At 43.1% G+C, this 16,370-nt stretch overlaps 1 protein-coding gene across 1 annotated transcript in view; it reads left to right on the forward strand.

Moving 5' to 3' along the window:
- PIGN (phosphatidylinositol glycan anchor biosynthesis class N) overlaps positions 1-16,370 on the forward strand; it is a 97,425-nt gene that overhangs the window by 16,670 nt on the left and 64,385 nt on the right. Inside the window, exons 7-12 of the mRNA XM_004579455.2 lie at positions 601-731; positions 2,158-2,274; positions 6,904-6,944; positions 10,998-11,057; positions 11,813-11,905; positions 13,194-13,249. Coding sequence (XP_004579512.2) covers positions 601-731; positions 2,158-2,274; positions 6,904-6,944; positions 10,998-11,057; positions 11,813-11,905; positions 13,194-13,249 — 498 coding nt within the window. The remainder of the gene's footprint in view (positions 1-600; positions 732-2,157; positions 2,275-6,903; positions 6,945-10,997; positions 11,058-11,812; positions 11,906-13,193; positions 13,250-16,370) is intronic.

Raw genomic sequence — 16,370 nt, forward strand, 5'->3', positions numbered from 1 at the left:
GAGTGAGAGGTCTCGCATCTGCTGACTCCCTGTCCAGGTGGCCCAGTGGCTGGGCTAGAGCCTGGGTGAAGCCAGGAGCCTGGAACTTCATCTGGGTGGCAAGAGCTTGAGTACATGAGCCATCTTCTGCTGCTCTTCCTGGCTTATTGGCAGGGACCTGAATCAGAAATGGAATAGCCGGAACTCAAACCAGTGTTCATTTGGGCTACCAGGATCGCAGGCAGTGGCTCACTTTGTTGTGCCAGATAACTGACCCCTGAGATATGTATGTTTGAATGTATACAGAACAACATAGTTCACATTTTGAAACAGGAGAACTTGAAAGTCATCATTCTGTCTTTGGGACTTAAAGATGAATTCCACTTAAATAATTTGCTAATCAATACACTCCTTTAAACCATCTTTGAAAATTACTTTAGGTTCTTTTTATTTACTAAAGGAGAAAAAAATATTTGCAATAGTTTAAAGGGCCCTCACTTTAAAATATTGAAGATGAAATATAAAGTTTTTTAGTGATGCCTGACTTTGAATGTATTAAATACATGCTGAAAAAATGTGATTTCTCTAAATTAATTTGCCCTTCTGTTTCGTTATACACAGGGAGTATAAGAACAATATTAAAAAAGTTGACGATGGAGTAAAAGAAATCGTGTCCCTGTTTAGAAACTTTTATGGGAATGATGAGAAAACAGCATTTATCTTTACCTCTGACCATGGAATGACAGACTGGGGTTAGTCTGTATGTGATGTATATTTTATAATTAAAAATACTGGTAACTGTATCTTGCAGCAGTCATAATTTTTAAAAGATTTGAATTGTTTGAAAGGCAGAGTGACACAGAGAGAGGGAAAGACAGAGAAAAAAAAAATCTTCCATCCATTGGTTTACTGCCCAGATAAACACAACAGTTGGGACTGGACTAGGCGGAAGCCAGTGTCCTAGAATTCCAGCTAGTCTTCCACACTGGTGGCAGGATCTGAAGACCCTGGGCCATCCTCACTGCTTTCTCAGGTGCATTAGCAAGGAGCCGGATCAGAAGTGACGTCTGGGGCTCCAATTGGTGCTCTCTTATGGGGTGCTGGCCCTGCAGAAGAAGCTTAACTCACAGCACTGCCCACAACACTGAGAGGATTAGATGTCTTAGTATATGCAGAATATCTAATGCATAATCATAATATGTTAGTGTAAAAAGACTGAGGTTATATAAAAATAACTATAAAAGAATTCACTGTGCATGATGATAAAGGGAGACACGTGCAGTTGGTGTTGCTGTGACCTGCATAAGCTTGTGAGATTCCCAGTGCAGACACTGTGTGTCCACAGAGGACAGTAGGAGGGGAAGATTAGGTGTGGGTTCCCACGTGGCTGCCATCTGAGTGCCACTTGCTCATGGGCTTTTTTTAGCTGCCCCAGCAGCCAGCGTGGCTTTGAAGCCAAGGGTTCTAGACCTCGCTGGCCTTTCCATGTCCAATTGGACCTGTGCCACCTGCCCCTAACATGCTGGTTTCCCCACTTAGGAATTCTCCCGAGTTCATCCTTCCTTGGTGCTACTCCAGTGTTGTTTATGTCCTCTCTGTCTCCTTATTCTCTCAACCAGAGTCATTCAGGGGATGTGATGATTTGTTCTAGTTTTTTCCTGTTTTGGATTCTAAGTAATTGTTATAAAAACTGTAAGCATTTGGAAACATGCTGGTAAGAATTTATCATAAGTGACTCAACTCTTTTAAGAAATATATCCAAAGGCCCGGCGGCGTGGCCTAGTAGCTAAAGTCCTCTCCTTGAACGCCCCGGGATCCCATATGGTTCCGGTTCTAATCCCGGCAGCTCCACTTCCCATCCAGCTCCCTGCTTGTGGCCTGGGAAAGCAGTCGAGGATGGCCCAATGCATTGGGACCCTGCACCCACGTGGGAGACCCGGAAGAGGTTCCTGGTTCCCAGCTTCGGATCGGCGCGCACCAGCCCGTTGAGGCTCACTTGGGGAGTGAATCATCGGATGGAAGATCTTCCTCTCTGTCTCTCCTCCTCTCTGTATATCTGACTTTGCAATAAAAATATAAATGAATCTTTAAAAAAAAAAAAAAAAGAAACGTATCCAAAAACTGAGCTGTAACTGACTTCTTTTTTCCTTCCTGCCTTGGCATGGCTGGTATTTGTAGGTTCCCACGGGGCTGGTCATCCTTCAGAGACGCTGACTCCATTAGTTGCCTGGGGAGCTGGCATCAAAGACGCCCAGCAGGTCTCAGCCCAGTACTTTGATGATGCATTTCTGAAAGGTAAACTTGTTTACCTTGATTGTGTTTATATATATAACATTCCTAAATAATAGAAATTTAATAATTGCTTTTCAGACTATAGTTTTAAATCCCTCATTTTGCTTATCAAGTCATTGTTATTTCAATGGAAATGCCACAGATTAAAGAGTAGCTAGTCTGTCTTTGTTGAGTATGTCTTAGCATATCACTGCTAGCAACCTCGTTTTTGGATCTTTCTAGAGTGATAAACCACATTTTTTATCTTGTATCGAATCATTAGTTTATTTGAATGTGAGGTAAAATTAGTAGATAAGAAATCTAAGGTTTTGGAGGAAAATAATAAATTTGATTTGCTATTTTCCAACCTGATAAAATTCGTATCAGATACAAAGCCCAGTGTTTCTGAGATCTGTCCGCGAGAAGCAGCTCTGGTGCTGAGCTGCTTCTCCCTTGGTCGTGGTGAGTCAGGTGCTCCTGTCTGGTAAGCAGCGTGGTGGTGGAGGGCTGTTCCTTTCGTGTTGTATCATAGCTGTGTGGAGCAGGGCTTAGTAGAGGGCCAGGAGCATGCAGCCACACACACTGCCCTCATGTTTCCAGATTTTTTAGAACATAGAAGGAAAATACTACATATGTTTGGGATAGTTCTTGGTTTTTTTTTTAAATATTTATTTATCTTTATTTATTTATCTTTATTTATCTTTATCTTACAGACAGAAGGAGAGTCAGAAAGATCTTTAATCCACTACTTAACTCCCCAAGTGGCCACAACAGCTGGAGTTGAGAGGATCCGAAGCCAGGAGCTTCTCTGGGTCTCCTACACAGGTGCAGGGCTCCAAAGCTTTGGGCCATCCTCTACTGCCTTCCCAGGCTGCAAGCAGGGAGCTGAAGGGTAGTAGAGCAACTGGGATATGAACTGATGCCCGTAAGGGATCCTGGTGCTTGTGAGGTGAGAACTTTAGCCACTAGGCTAGTGCACCTGGACCCCTTACTTTCAATATAACTTAACACACTAGGATGGAACCTAAAATAATAATAAATAAATCTCACAGATTATGGAAACTGCTAAGGAGAAACAAAGTAAATAGGTAAGAAAACGTAAGATTGGGCACCTTCCCTCTTGCCCTAGAGTTTTTATTGAGGTATTTAATTAAGTAGATGAAGTTTACTGATCTTAACTCCTTAGCGTGTGTGTGTGTGTGTGTGAGGTCAGCAACTAGATCCAGACACACAGAGGTGACCATGCCCCACATATCCCTTGTAGGTTGGGGTCCTGTTTGTGCAGTGGACTGATATTAACAGTGAGGATCAGAGGAAGCCACTGAGGGGGAGGGGAGGGCAAGTAGGATCCAGACAGAGGGAGCAGCATAAGATGGACAAGCACAGCTCCGAGGACCCAAAGCAGGTGACGTGGGTGCGGTGCTGAGCTGAGAGGAGGGAGGGGTAAGCAAAAAGCCGATCATTGGAGACGGCTGGCTGTGAACACAGAGTTCGGAATCTTTTTTTTTTTTTTTTTTTTTAATTTTTTTTTTTAATTATTATTTAACTTCATTAATTACATTGTATTATGTGACACAGTTACATAGATACTTGGGTTCTCCCACCCCTGCCCAAACCCTCCCACCATGGTGGATTCCTCCACCTTGTTGCATAACCACAGCTCAAGTTCAGTTGAGATTCCCCCATTGCAAGCGTATACCAAACATAGAGTCCAGCATCTTATTGTCCAGTCAAGTTCAACGTCTTCTTAGGTATACCCTCTCTGGTCTGAAGACAGAGCTAGCAGAGTATTATCCCAGTCAATTGAAAGCTCCATCATACCATCAGTAAAAATTTACATCATTATGGAATTAATTGACATAGTAATGAGTAACCAACATGTTGAAAGTAAATACGAGTTCCCATCTTTAAAAGGCGATAGGGAGAGGCTGACACGGTGGTTCAGCACCTGAGTTGCAAGCACCAGCATCCCGTAAGGGTGGTGCTTTGTATCCTGGCAGTTCCACTTCCCGTCCAGCTCCCTGCTTGTGGCCTGGGAAAGCAGTAGATAATGGCCCAAGACCTCAGGACCCTGTACCCACATGTGGAATCCTGCACCTATATAGAAAACCCAGAGGAGGCTTCTGGTTCCTGGCTTCAGATTAGCTCAGTTCTGGCCGTTGAGGCCATTTAGGGAATGAATTAGTGAAAGATCTTTATCTCTGTCTCTCCTGCTCTCCACAATCTGTCTTTACAATAAAAGAAATGAATCACTAAAAAAAGATGTTAAAGCTAGCACTATGAAGATTCCAATTTACTGTAGGAGTGCTCTTTTGTCTGTTTTGTGATAAATACATTCAATTCAGTCTAAAGAGAAGCTAGAATAGTATGTTTGTTCATAAGGGATGTAACTTTGTTTTGATTTCACAGTGAATTGGTGGCTTAAAATCATCTGATTCTAAGAATTGTTATAGAAGGGATGTATTTTGGACCTGGTGCGGTAGCCTAGCTGCTAAAGTCCTCGCCTTGCATGCATCAGGATCCCATATGGGCGCTGGTTCTAACCCCGGCAGCCCTGCTTCCCTTCCAGCCCGCTGCTTGTGGCTGGGAAAGTAGTCAAGGACAGCCCAAAGCCTTGGGACCCTGCACCCATGTAGAAGACTCGGAAGAGGCTCCTGGCTCCTGGCTTTGGATTGGCTCAGCTCTGGCTGATGTTACCACTTGGGGAGTGAATGAGTGGACGGGAGATCTTCCCTGTCTCTGTTCCTCTTTATATCTGACTTTGAAATAAAAAAATAAACTTTTTTTTTAATACAAAAGGAGGGATGTATTTTTTTCTTGTGATGTTAAATGTCAACTCACAGTGAAAGGGTCTGAGCAGTTTTTCCTCATTGGGACATTTGTGACGATTTGGCAGCGGACTAGTAAAAAAGGAGTGTATCTTCCAGCCTTTGGTGATATGTCCTGACACTGTTAGATCAAGTCATGGTCCCATGTTTTCATTACTGTTTGTTGACATTTCTGTATATATACGTACAGGGAGAAAAATGGCGCTGTCTCTGAAGGCGGTTTCAGCAGTGACTGCAGCAGGGTCACAGCTGTGATCTCAAGTGGCGGCTGCCACCCCCAGCAGGACGAGCTCGCGTGGAGCTGCCTGCTGTTGGCTGAGCTGCGTCTGCTGAGCGGGACTGCAGGCGTGGCCTAGGCGTGCTGCTGCTGTCAGCGTGCCCTGTGCTGTCAGCGTGCCGTGTGCTGCTGCTGCCAGCGTGCCCTGTGCGTGCCCTGTGCTGCCAGCGTGCCCTGTGCTGTCAGCGTGCCCTGTGCTGTCAGCGTGCCCTTTGCTGCCGCCATCAGCGTGCCCTGTGCTGCCAGCGTGCCCTGTGCATGCCCTGTGCTGCCAGCGTGCCCTGTGCTGTCAGCGTGCCCTGTGCGTGCCCTGTGCTGCCAGCGTGCCCTGTGCTGTCAGCGTGCCCTGTGCTGCCAGCGTGCCCTTTGCTGCCGCCATCAGCGTGCCCTGTGCTGCCAGCGTGCCCTGTGCGTGCCCTGTGCTGCCAGCGTGCCCTGTGCGTGCCCTGTGCTGCCAGCGTGCCCTGTGCGTGCCCTGTGCTGCCAGCGTGCCCTGTGCTGCCAGCGTGCCCTGTGCTGCCAGCGTGCCCTGTGCGTGCCCTGTGCTGCCAGCGTGCCCTGTGCGTGCCCTGTGCTGCCAGCGTGCCCTGTGCTGCCAGCGTGCCCGTGCTGCCGCCTTCCCTCCTTTAGCTCTGACGCTGGGAAAAGCTGAGTAAGTCCTCTCAGAAAGCACATTGTTCCTTCTCGTTCTTTTTTTTAAAGATTGATTTACTGCATTAGAAAATCAGATATACAGAGAGATGCAGAGACAGAAAGATCTTCCATCCACTGATTCACTCCCCAAGTGGCAGCAGTGGCCAGAGCTGAGGCAATCTGAAGACAGGAGCCAGGAGCCTTCTCTGAGTCTCCCACATGGGTGCAGGGTCCCCAGACTTTGGGCTGTTCTTGACTGCTTTTCCAGGCCACAAGCAGGGAGCTGGATGGGAAGTGGAGCTGCTGGGACGTGAACCAGTGCCCATATGGGATCCCAGTGTGCAAGATGAGGACTTTAGCCGCTAGGCTATCACGCTGGGCCCCGTTTTCATTCTTTTAAAACTCATTTTTGAAGGAAGTATGTTCTTCTGCCTTTTTCCTTTTTTTTTTTTAATAGCTACTTGCTCTTGCCACTTGACGTAAAAGCGTTTTTCCAGGGGCCAGTGGTGTGTCTCTGTGGCTTACGCAGCTGCTTAGTGTGCTAGTATCTGCTCTCAGAGTCCGAGCTGGAGTAGCGTTGCTCCACTTCCCGCCCAGCCTCTTCCTGACGCTCCTGGGAAGGTGGGAGCACATGATGACCCAAGAGTGCGGCCCCCTGCAACCCATGCAGGGACAGGCTGGAGTCTGTGGCCCCTGGCTTCAGTTTCGCCCAGGCTATCTGTGGAGTGAAACCGTGGATAGAAGATCTCTTTCTTGTTCTCTATGTTGCTCTAAGTTTCAAATAAGTAAATCAATTTTTTTTTAAAGAGGTGTTTGTAGTATTTCTGTGAAGTGTTGACCATTCCTAGAAATCAAATGACTTACTCATTTCTAAGTGTTTTAACATCAGATCCTTTGTCTAACTGTGTCTTTCAGAATGGGGGTTGGAGAATTGGAAGAGGCAAGATGTAAATCAGGTATCGATTTGTAATCATATTAAACTAATCACTTAAAATCATATTAAGATTTACCTCATAAAGAAATCTGAACTATGAAGTTTAGACAAAAATCATAAAACAAGTATATTAGAATTAATAGGGATTTTTTAAAAACTCTTTACTTACAAAGAATATTTGGAACATAAATATTTTAGTCCAGATAATCTCCTGTAATAAAATCAGCCACAGCAACTAGGTCGGTGTTTGGTTTAGTGTAGCACTTAGGCCAGTGGTGGGGACAACGCTGGCCGCTGTTGGTGTGCTTGTGTGCAGCGTGTGCCTGAGGCCCCGGCCCTGCTCCTGCTCTGCGGCCCTGACAGGCAGCCGGGCTTCAAAGCATTGGCTTCCTGTCATCCATGTGGGAGTCCCAGACCATGTCCCCAGCTGTTGGCTTTGACCTGGCTCAACTGCTGGCATCCGGGAGTGACTGAGCAGGTGTGAGACTGTCTCTTTCTCAGTCTGTGTGTCTTTTTGTCTCTTTATCCCTCTACTTCTCGAATCATTAAAATGAAGTGAAAATAAAAGGAGGCTCCCACCAAATAACACTGGATCATGAGCTGTTGTGGAAGTGGAAATGTGCATACCTGTTTAATTTCTGTGATTTCTTGCACTGGTTATAAGTACGTTTCAAGCACAGATCTAATAGAACTGTTACGATTTCTTTCCTGTGATGCAGCAGTTACTGTTTTTCTTTCATAAGTTTTACCTTTAATTCTACAAATACAATGGTGAGAATATATTGAGAATGCAAATAACTCACTTAGAAACCAGTTAGAGGAAAATATGTGGCTCCCTCCTGACGCTCACTACGCTAACGGTCTCACTAAATGTGAGCGCAGGGCTGTCAGTGCGGGAGGTTTTCGTGCTGTCAGCAGGGTGAGGTACTTGTTTGTCACTGTGGTAGGTGTGCTACCAAAGCAGCTACCTGCCAAGGCTGCGGCGTCCTTGGCTGTGGCCTCCACGCTGGCAGGAGTGTCCTGCCTTGCAGGTCACCTTACAAGCTGGTGAGTTCCTTCCTGGGACAAACAAGGTCTCGTGTCTTTTCAGGCCTGATGTTACAGAAACCTGTGCTGCTTTCTCCTCTTCTAGAACAATCTCTTTTTTAGTTTATTGTTTTACGAAGCACTGTCAAGGGGATAGGAGTCCCTGACTGCATGGATGAGGCCGAGATCCTGGATGCAGGTTGCATCATCGCCCACAGTTGTTGGGCCAAGACTGTCGCCTCAGACTGCACTGACAAGATGATACTCATTCTCTCTGTGAACACTTCTGTGCTTGCGCTGTGTTTACACTGTATGTTATGCATGGAGATATAAAGCTAGTAAAAAGAGGGGAACTTATGTGTTATATAGACAAAAACAGACACTAATCAAATAAAAACTCATAAAATTACAGCCGTCATAACTACAGAAGAGGCTTCTGAGAATATTCAGTGAGACACACCTGGTAGACTTGTAGTCTCCAGAATTTACTAAGAAGAGCTAAGGATTGAGTGGTGTGGAAGAATAAGCGGGGATTATGAACCCGAGCCCGTGGGAGGAAGTGCTTCTGGGCTGAGGGAGCCCATGTGTGTGGAACTCTGGTGAAGAGGGTCCGTGGCCTGTGACAAGCCACTGTGACCCTGGTATGCTGTGAGGGAGGGATGAAGACACAGAGCCTGCAGGGCCCCATGGGCCTTCTGGACTTGATCCTAAGCATCCAGGAAGTGTGTGAACCCAGCAGAGTGATGGGGCCCTTCTGTTATTATTTATTAGAGGTTTATGTTATTTATTTTGAAAGAGAGTAGTGGAGAGATAGTGATCCAGTTTTTTTATGAACAAATTCTTCTGGTTGCAGTTCTGAGAACAGGTGGAAAGAGGCCAGCAGTGGATTCTAGGGGGAAAGGAAAAGCAACAAGGGCGACTTGGTAGGTTTCTAGTTCTCTTGGGCTTGGCAAAGACAGTACAGACAGGTAATGGGACAAGGATTAAAAGCCTGGGAAGAAACTGGATGATATGCCAATTATAGATGAGAGACTGGAAGAGTTACCTAAAGAGGGGCAGTTGGGTGAGGTGAAGGGAATTGAGCAGTGTGGTGTCCCTAGAAGTAAAGAAAGGCATATTCGAGCCTGGCGCAGTGACCTAGTGGCTGAAGTCCTCACCTTGCACGTGCCGGGATCCCATATGGGCACTGATTCTAACTCTGGTGGCCCTGCTTGTGGTCTGGGAAAGCAGTCAAGGATGGCCCAACGCCTTGGGACCCTGCACCCACGTGGGAGACCTGGAAGAGACTCTGGGCTCCCGGCTTCAGATCACATCAGCAATGGCCATTGCGGCTGCTTGGGGAGTGAATCAGTGAACAGAAGATCTTCCTCTCTGTCTCTCCTCCTCTGTGTATATCAGACTTTGCAATAAAAGTAAATAAATCTTAAAAAAAAAGGCATGTTCTTCCTAGTGCAGTTAAGGAGCTTATTGTGATAATAGTGTGGTAACGACAACTACCGATTATTGCAGCCTGTTTTATGCTAAGTGCTTTGTTTTTGTCTCATTTAGTTTTGCTGGAATTGTATTAGGAAGACTCATTTTTTTTTTTACTTGATAAGGAAACCAAGGCAATGGGGAATACATTTGTCCACTTGTCACTCCCAATAGTGAAATGTCTGAGAGTGACTTTAAAGAAAAGAGGTTGTCAGCTAACATTTCAGTTCCCAGCGTGAGGGCCCCATCTGGTGATGACTGTGTTGCCAGCAGGGCCTTAAGGCAGAACATTACATGGCAAGAGACACACAGCTCACTGGTGATCGCTCCCTCCCTCCTATTGGCTTGATAAAACCTGCAGCATTCAGTTATGGGGCGCCCGGATGATCTTGTCTGATCCTAATCAGATTCAACAAGGTGCATCCTGAAGGAATCCACCCTCAACAGCATAGGCAGGTAAAGTTCCCACCCACTTCCTGTCTCACAATGAGGGTGAAGTTGCAGCCCGTGAGCCCCTGGGGGCACATCCCATCCAAACCGTGGCAGGGATGAAGGAACCCACTGAGGGTCTTAGAGTTGGCAGGCAAGGATTGGAAACTGGCAGTGTGACTGCCACCCACTTCACCAGCCCAAGAGTTATGAGAGCTAGTACAAACACACAGATTTAGAAACATGGTAGTTGTTAGTTGTTTTAGTACGCGCAGCCTGTGGGATGGTAAGGGGTCAAAGCACACTGCTGTGGGCTGAAGATGAAGGGGTCAAAGCACACTGCTGTGGGCTGAAGTGAGCAGAAGATGAAGACGGAAAGTGTCTGGGAAAGTGGGCTTGAAGGAGAGCGCCAAGATGGCGCCTGCGGTGTCTGATGGAAGAGTCTTCTTTCTCCAGCTTGTGGTGTGTTTTCTGTCTGCTTGGGCTTAGTCTGTTTTCCGTTGCTAATAACACAATACCACAGCCTTGGTGAGGGAAGGAAGGCTTTGGCTCAGTTCTGGTCGAAGACTGAGGGGTCATTTCCTGGTAGAGTCCTGGGCAGAAAAAGCATCACCTGGTGAGAGACATGGAGGCGGGTGTGTGTGTGTGTGTGTGTGTGTGTGTGCGCGCGCGCTCCTCCGGCTGTCTCTCTTTGAAGTCACCTGTGTCCAGTCACGGGGCACCACTGTGACAGTCATCTAAGAATCATCTGAGGTCCTCTGAGGTCCTCACCCTAAGTGCCTTCCTCAGGTAAAGTTGCCACTCTCTACCTCACAATGGGGATTAAACTACGGGACTTGGAGGGATTTTTTTGCAAAGTACTGAAAAACTTACAGAAAATAATTAAGTTCTTGGCTGTTAGGAGGAGCAACTTTTTCTGTGTATATATTTTACATTTAGGACTCTTCATGGTTACTTTTCAAATTTATTTTTTATAAATTCATGTGCTCTAGCAAATGACATTTTGAGATAATATCTCAGGTATATTAAATTCATGGTCGAGGCTAATTGATTATAATGAATGTCATTACATTATAGGATATACTTTGATTAAATTATTCCTTGGTTTGGTGTCTGATTAAAACTGAATTTTCTTTTCTGTTTGTAGGCTGATATTGCACCATTGATGGCTTCTCTTATTGGAGTTCCTTTTCCCCTTAATTCAGTGGTAAAGAATAAATTATTGTTATCAGGTCTCTGTATATACAAAAAAGTTACACATTAAAATGTAACATTTTATTTTTCTACATAATGTTTGATTACATTTAACATTTTTGTATGGGTACCCTTGTGTGGGGGCGCACAGGCACCTGGTTACAGGCCCAGCATGTGAAATCCACTGAGAACAATGCCATTAAGAATGGGCTAGATGTTGAAAAGCAAAAATAAAAATCTTTTAAAAACAAGAAATATTCCCCCTCATCAGGCACTCTTAATTAGCTCTTTAACAATCAAACTTACTTTAAAAAAATATCTAACTCAAAACTCTGTTAATATGGCCCTGACAATCATAATGGCGTGTATGTGGATAACGAGGCAAGTTTCGCTATGGGTCCTGACTCGTAGTGTGTGCAGCACACACGCTGCTCTGTCGGGTGCGGTCCTCCCTTGCTGAAGCACGCTGGTTGTTATCCATGCTGAAAATTGTCCTTTAAGTGTACACTGCCCTGCTCATAGTAATCGCTATGACAATTTTAGCTGTTATTGAATTTAATTATCTGTTTTGCTTTATTTATCGTATCTACTTTACAAGGAAAATAATAGAACATCTTTCAATTATACTTTTAGAAAAAATTTCCTCGTTTCATTGCTGTAATGTTGTTTGGCCTTATGTCTTTTCTGCGTCCCTTTTAAGTCTGGTTTGTGTTATGACAGCCTGAACTTTGTTAATACTGATAATCAAGTGGTTTTTTTTTTTCCCAGGGAATCCTTCCTGTGGATTATCTTAACAATACTGATCTCTTCAAAGCAGAAAGCATGTTTACAAATGCAGTACAGATTCTTGAACAGTTCAAGGTGAAACACACATTTCTACATAGAGAACACTATAATTTATAAATCAGAGATATTAAGCGAAAACATTTTATGTTTTAATCAGTGAATTCTTGTAATTTAATATCTGTAGATTTTAAATAGTTGACCAGGGTCATAGTGTTCATATTTCTAGGCCTTGCTTGGCGTAGTGGGTTAAGATCCCATTCTGGAGGTGTGTTGGTTCAAGTCCTGGCTGCCCCGCTTCCAATCGGCCTCCCTACTAATGTGCCTGGGAAAGCAGCCGAGGGTGGCGTGAGGGCTTGGCTCCTGCCACACACAGGGGAGTTTCCAGTGGAATTCCAGGTTCTGACCGAGCCATAGGGGCAATTTGGGAATGAACCAGTAGGGTGAAGACATTTCTGTGTGTGTCTTTCTTTTTTGCCTTTCAAATATATACATCTTTTTTGGGGGGCGGCAGGGAAGGTTGTGTTTCTAAGATACAGGCTCATTGAGTCAGAGTTTGTATAGTTATGTTTGAATTTTGTTCCTAATTGTAAGATTACCATATATGCTTTTTAAAAAAACATTTATTATATTTTAATTTGAAAGGCAGATTTACAGTGAGAAGGAGAGACAGAGAGAAAGATCATCTTTCTGCTGGTTCACTTCTCAAATGGCTGCATCAGTCAGAGCTGAGCCAATCTGAAGCCAGGATCCAGGAGCTTCTTGCAGTCTGCCGCCGGGGTGCAGGGACCCCGGGACTTGAGTCATTCTCACTGCTTTCCCAGGCCATAAGCAGGGAGCTAGAAGAGAAGTGGAGCAGCTGGGGCATGAACCATATGGGATGCCAGCACTACAGGTGGAGGCCTAGCCTACTCTACCATGGTGCTGCCCCACCATATATGCTTATAAAGACAGGTCAAGTTTTAACTGTTGTTCCCTGTTGAAGCTGTATTAGGTATCACAACATTATAAGGTTTCTTGTCTTTTTTTATGTTCATTATTATAGATGCATTAAGAACTTAAAGTCACTGAATAAAGAGTGACTCTAAAACTTTATCTTAACATGATTAAGAATAAGGAGCTTGGCTTATTTTGTTTCAAACAGTTAAGGAACTATATTTTTAACTACATTAGGTTATTCTGCCAGTGTCTTGAGGCAGTAAAAAAATAGTTAACTTTGCTTAAGTATTTATGAAACAATATAGTAACATGAAGTTCCATTTATTTTCAAAGTGTTAAACATCCCTGAAGACTCATTTTAATTGATGTTGAATTTCAAAGTGGAATCTGTTGTTTTCTTTCTCATATTTTTATTCTTGGTTCTCAGGTGAAAATGACTCAGAAAAAAGAAGCTACTTTACCATTTTTATTTACACCATTTAAGTAAGTCCTTTTTGAATTTTATTTATTTTTTTGGTAACTTGAAGGAAACATTGTTTCACTATTTAAAATTGTTAGGATAGATTAATTTCCTTATGAGCGTTGTCTTCTCATGTACTTACACTCCAAATGAGAAGGCTCTTAGTAACTTTTGTTAAATAATGAGTCTAGATGTCCCAACTTAGAATAGAAATTAAGGAGACCTCAAAGCAAGTGAAATGAACTTTAAGTAATAGATGGATTGAATAAGAAGCTGGAGGAAATAGCATGATGTGATATGTGGAAAATGTATTTCCTGTCTCCTCAAAAAGCAACAACAAGCTGAAGCTTAAGGGAAAAGGAAACATTTCAAACCTTGTAAGAACCTGCTTCAAATAGAAAGCAACCTTAGTTGTCTCATAATGAACAGTGGCTGGAAGTAAGGAGAAAGGAAGTTGGCGTTGTCATGCGGATTAAGGTCTTAAAGAAACAGATGGGGTATTCTCATCATAGTGTGGAACTTTGCTGTTAAACGATTATAATCTGCCAGTACAAACATTGGTTTTCAGCTTTTAAAGGCAATCCTTCGGCAGACCATGGAGGAATTAATTTTAATTAAGAATGGAATGTTGGCAATGTACAAGTACAGTAAGCAGATTGAAAGTGAAGGGTGAAAGGCAATGTACTGGGGACAATAGTGGTGCTGTTGTCCTCATAGATTAGAATGAATGCCATTGTCTGTAGCTGAGAGAACACAGCAAAATTTTAGATGGTAAATTAATCAACATGACCACACACATAGAGAAACAGCCGGGTGGAGCGGGAGAGACCCAGAGCCAGTGCAGTGTCCACAGGAAGTGCCTCGCATCCCCAGGTCAGGGAGTAGTGAGAAAACTAAGGATGCTTTCCAGAGCCGCTTCAGGCAGACACGGCTAGACGCTGTTACCTTTGCTTGGCCAGCTTGCCGCTCAGATGGGGTGGGCAGACGGGGGCTCACTGAGGGATGGTAAGCCCCTCTCTGGGGTTTAAAAACAAAGTGTATGCATTCATTATTTTTATAAGACATCTGAAAAAACAAAATAAATATTCTAATTATTTCTGTGAATCAGAAAATGTAACAGGGCAAAGATATCATTTGCAGTAGAAATAAAATGCTGAGGAATAGAATAATGAGAAATGTATACTGTGGAGAAAATGATAGGATTTTATGTAAGGTGTGTTTAAGAGCCAAATAAATAAATGTTAGTAGTGTACAACATTTTAAAAATATTAATCCTTTCCAATATATTGGTTAAATAGAATGTAATAGGAGAAATTTTCACATAACTTAAGGTGATTTAAAAATTTGTATTGAAAAATAAACCTTCAAGAATAGCTTATGTGCTGTTGAGAAAGAAAAACAAAGAGGTTTGCTCCAGTGGACAGAAAACATGTCCTCAAGCTGTCATAATTATGTAAATGGCATTGGGGTAGGCTAAGTATAGGTTGAAGAACTGATTAGAGATTATGCAAAGATACTAATGAGTCCTGGTCCACTTCTGCCCCAGCTGCGGGCCGTTGTCCACCCTGGAAGGCAGGGAGTGGGTGCCAGCCCACATCGCTGCCTCCGTTCCCCGTGTAGGAGAACCTGGATGAGTTTCTGGCTGCACTTCCACATAGTGCAGCTCTGAATGTCACAGGGGTTTGGAAGAATGAACCAGAGGGAAGATCTCTCTTCTTCCACTAACTTTCCAATAACTAAAAAGCAAATTAAACAGATTCATTTCAAACCAGAGGAAGAAAATATTATCGTGGGTGGGGGATATCCTTCATTTTGAAAAAATGAAGCTAAAACTAGACACCAACCTACTGCATTCACTTCATCCAAACAGGAAATACCACAGTCATTAAACAACTAAATACTTATAAAAAAGTAAAACTTGATGTTTATAATAAGGAAATAGTCATACAGAAAAGGTTGATAATTTGTTTGCATCAAATAAGCTTTGAATTAGGAGAAAATATTTAAAATGTAACAAGTATTACAATTATAGACCCTAGAGAATTTTATATATTGGGAGAAAAAAAGGACCTTCTTGAAAATGGACAAAGCTATTCACAAAGGACAGCACGCATGTGGCCCCGAGTCGTGAAAGGAAGACCTCCGAAGTCTATGTCTGCTTCACTTAAAATAGATAAATTCTCAGGGAAGTGCTGGTTTGTAAAATGGGATATTGGTAAAAGGGAAAGGTAGAAAGGAAAGTTTGTAAAATGGGACATTGCATTAAAAAATGAAGTAGGCTATTGTAATATACTTTGATATCATTAACTTAGAAACGTAGGTGGATACTGCGGGTACGCCTGGCGGCGTTGTGATTTGAATGTATTAACATTACATTACATTGGAAAAGATGCCAGAGCCAATTAGAATGCTAATTTGAAAATGACTTTCCTATAATTTGGGGAGATATGAATGGCATCAATTATTTTGAAAAGAGTGTTTCTTTTTAGCCATTGTAAATACTTCGCCCTTCCTCGGGTATCTTGAAGTGGAATCGGGGGCATTGAGGAGACTCTGCTTTTTGTGCTTTAGGGAAAGGAAAAGACCAGTGAGCCCTTGTAAACTTATTTGTTCAATACACTGAATTTTCTTGTTCTGCCTCAATTGTTTCCTTTTAGCCACCTTTACCTATGCAGGTAATATTAAAAACTAGATTAAATGGATGTTGATGCATGGACATCATTAAAGGTGAAAGAACACTTTGATCATGCGTCTGTTTAGCTAAGCAGGTCGCCTAGGTTATTATCACAAAATATTGCCCCTTCAGTGACCATGATATTTTCCTTTTATAAATATCTTTTTCATTCACCTGTTATATTTGAGAAATTTATCTAGTATATTGATACTTGAAAATCATGATCTTTAGATTTTACTTGTAGAATTAGTTTCATCAATAGCATTAGTTTAGTAGTATCTCCGCAATTCTCCCAGTATTCTAAGTAATCTTTTCTAGTATATTTATGAATAATTATGGAATGATGAAATAATGATGGAATGATGAAATAAATAGATCACTAATGTTCTCTATCCTGGGGCTTGTAAGGCGATTTCTTAGGTCTAGTGATAATTGAGTATCTTGCTTATTAAAAAACAAATTTCCTCTTT

The sequence above is a fragment of the Ochotona princeps genome, chromosome 18 (genome assembly GCF_030435755.1).
Source record: "Ochotona princeps isolate mOchPri1 chromosome 18, mOchPri1.hap1, whole genome shotgun sequence".
Lineage (NCBI taxonomy): Eukaryota > Metazoa > Chordata > Mammalia > Lagomorpha > Ochotonidae > Ochotona > Ochotona princeps.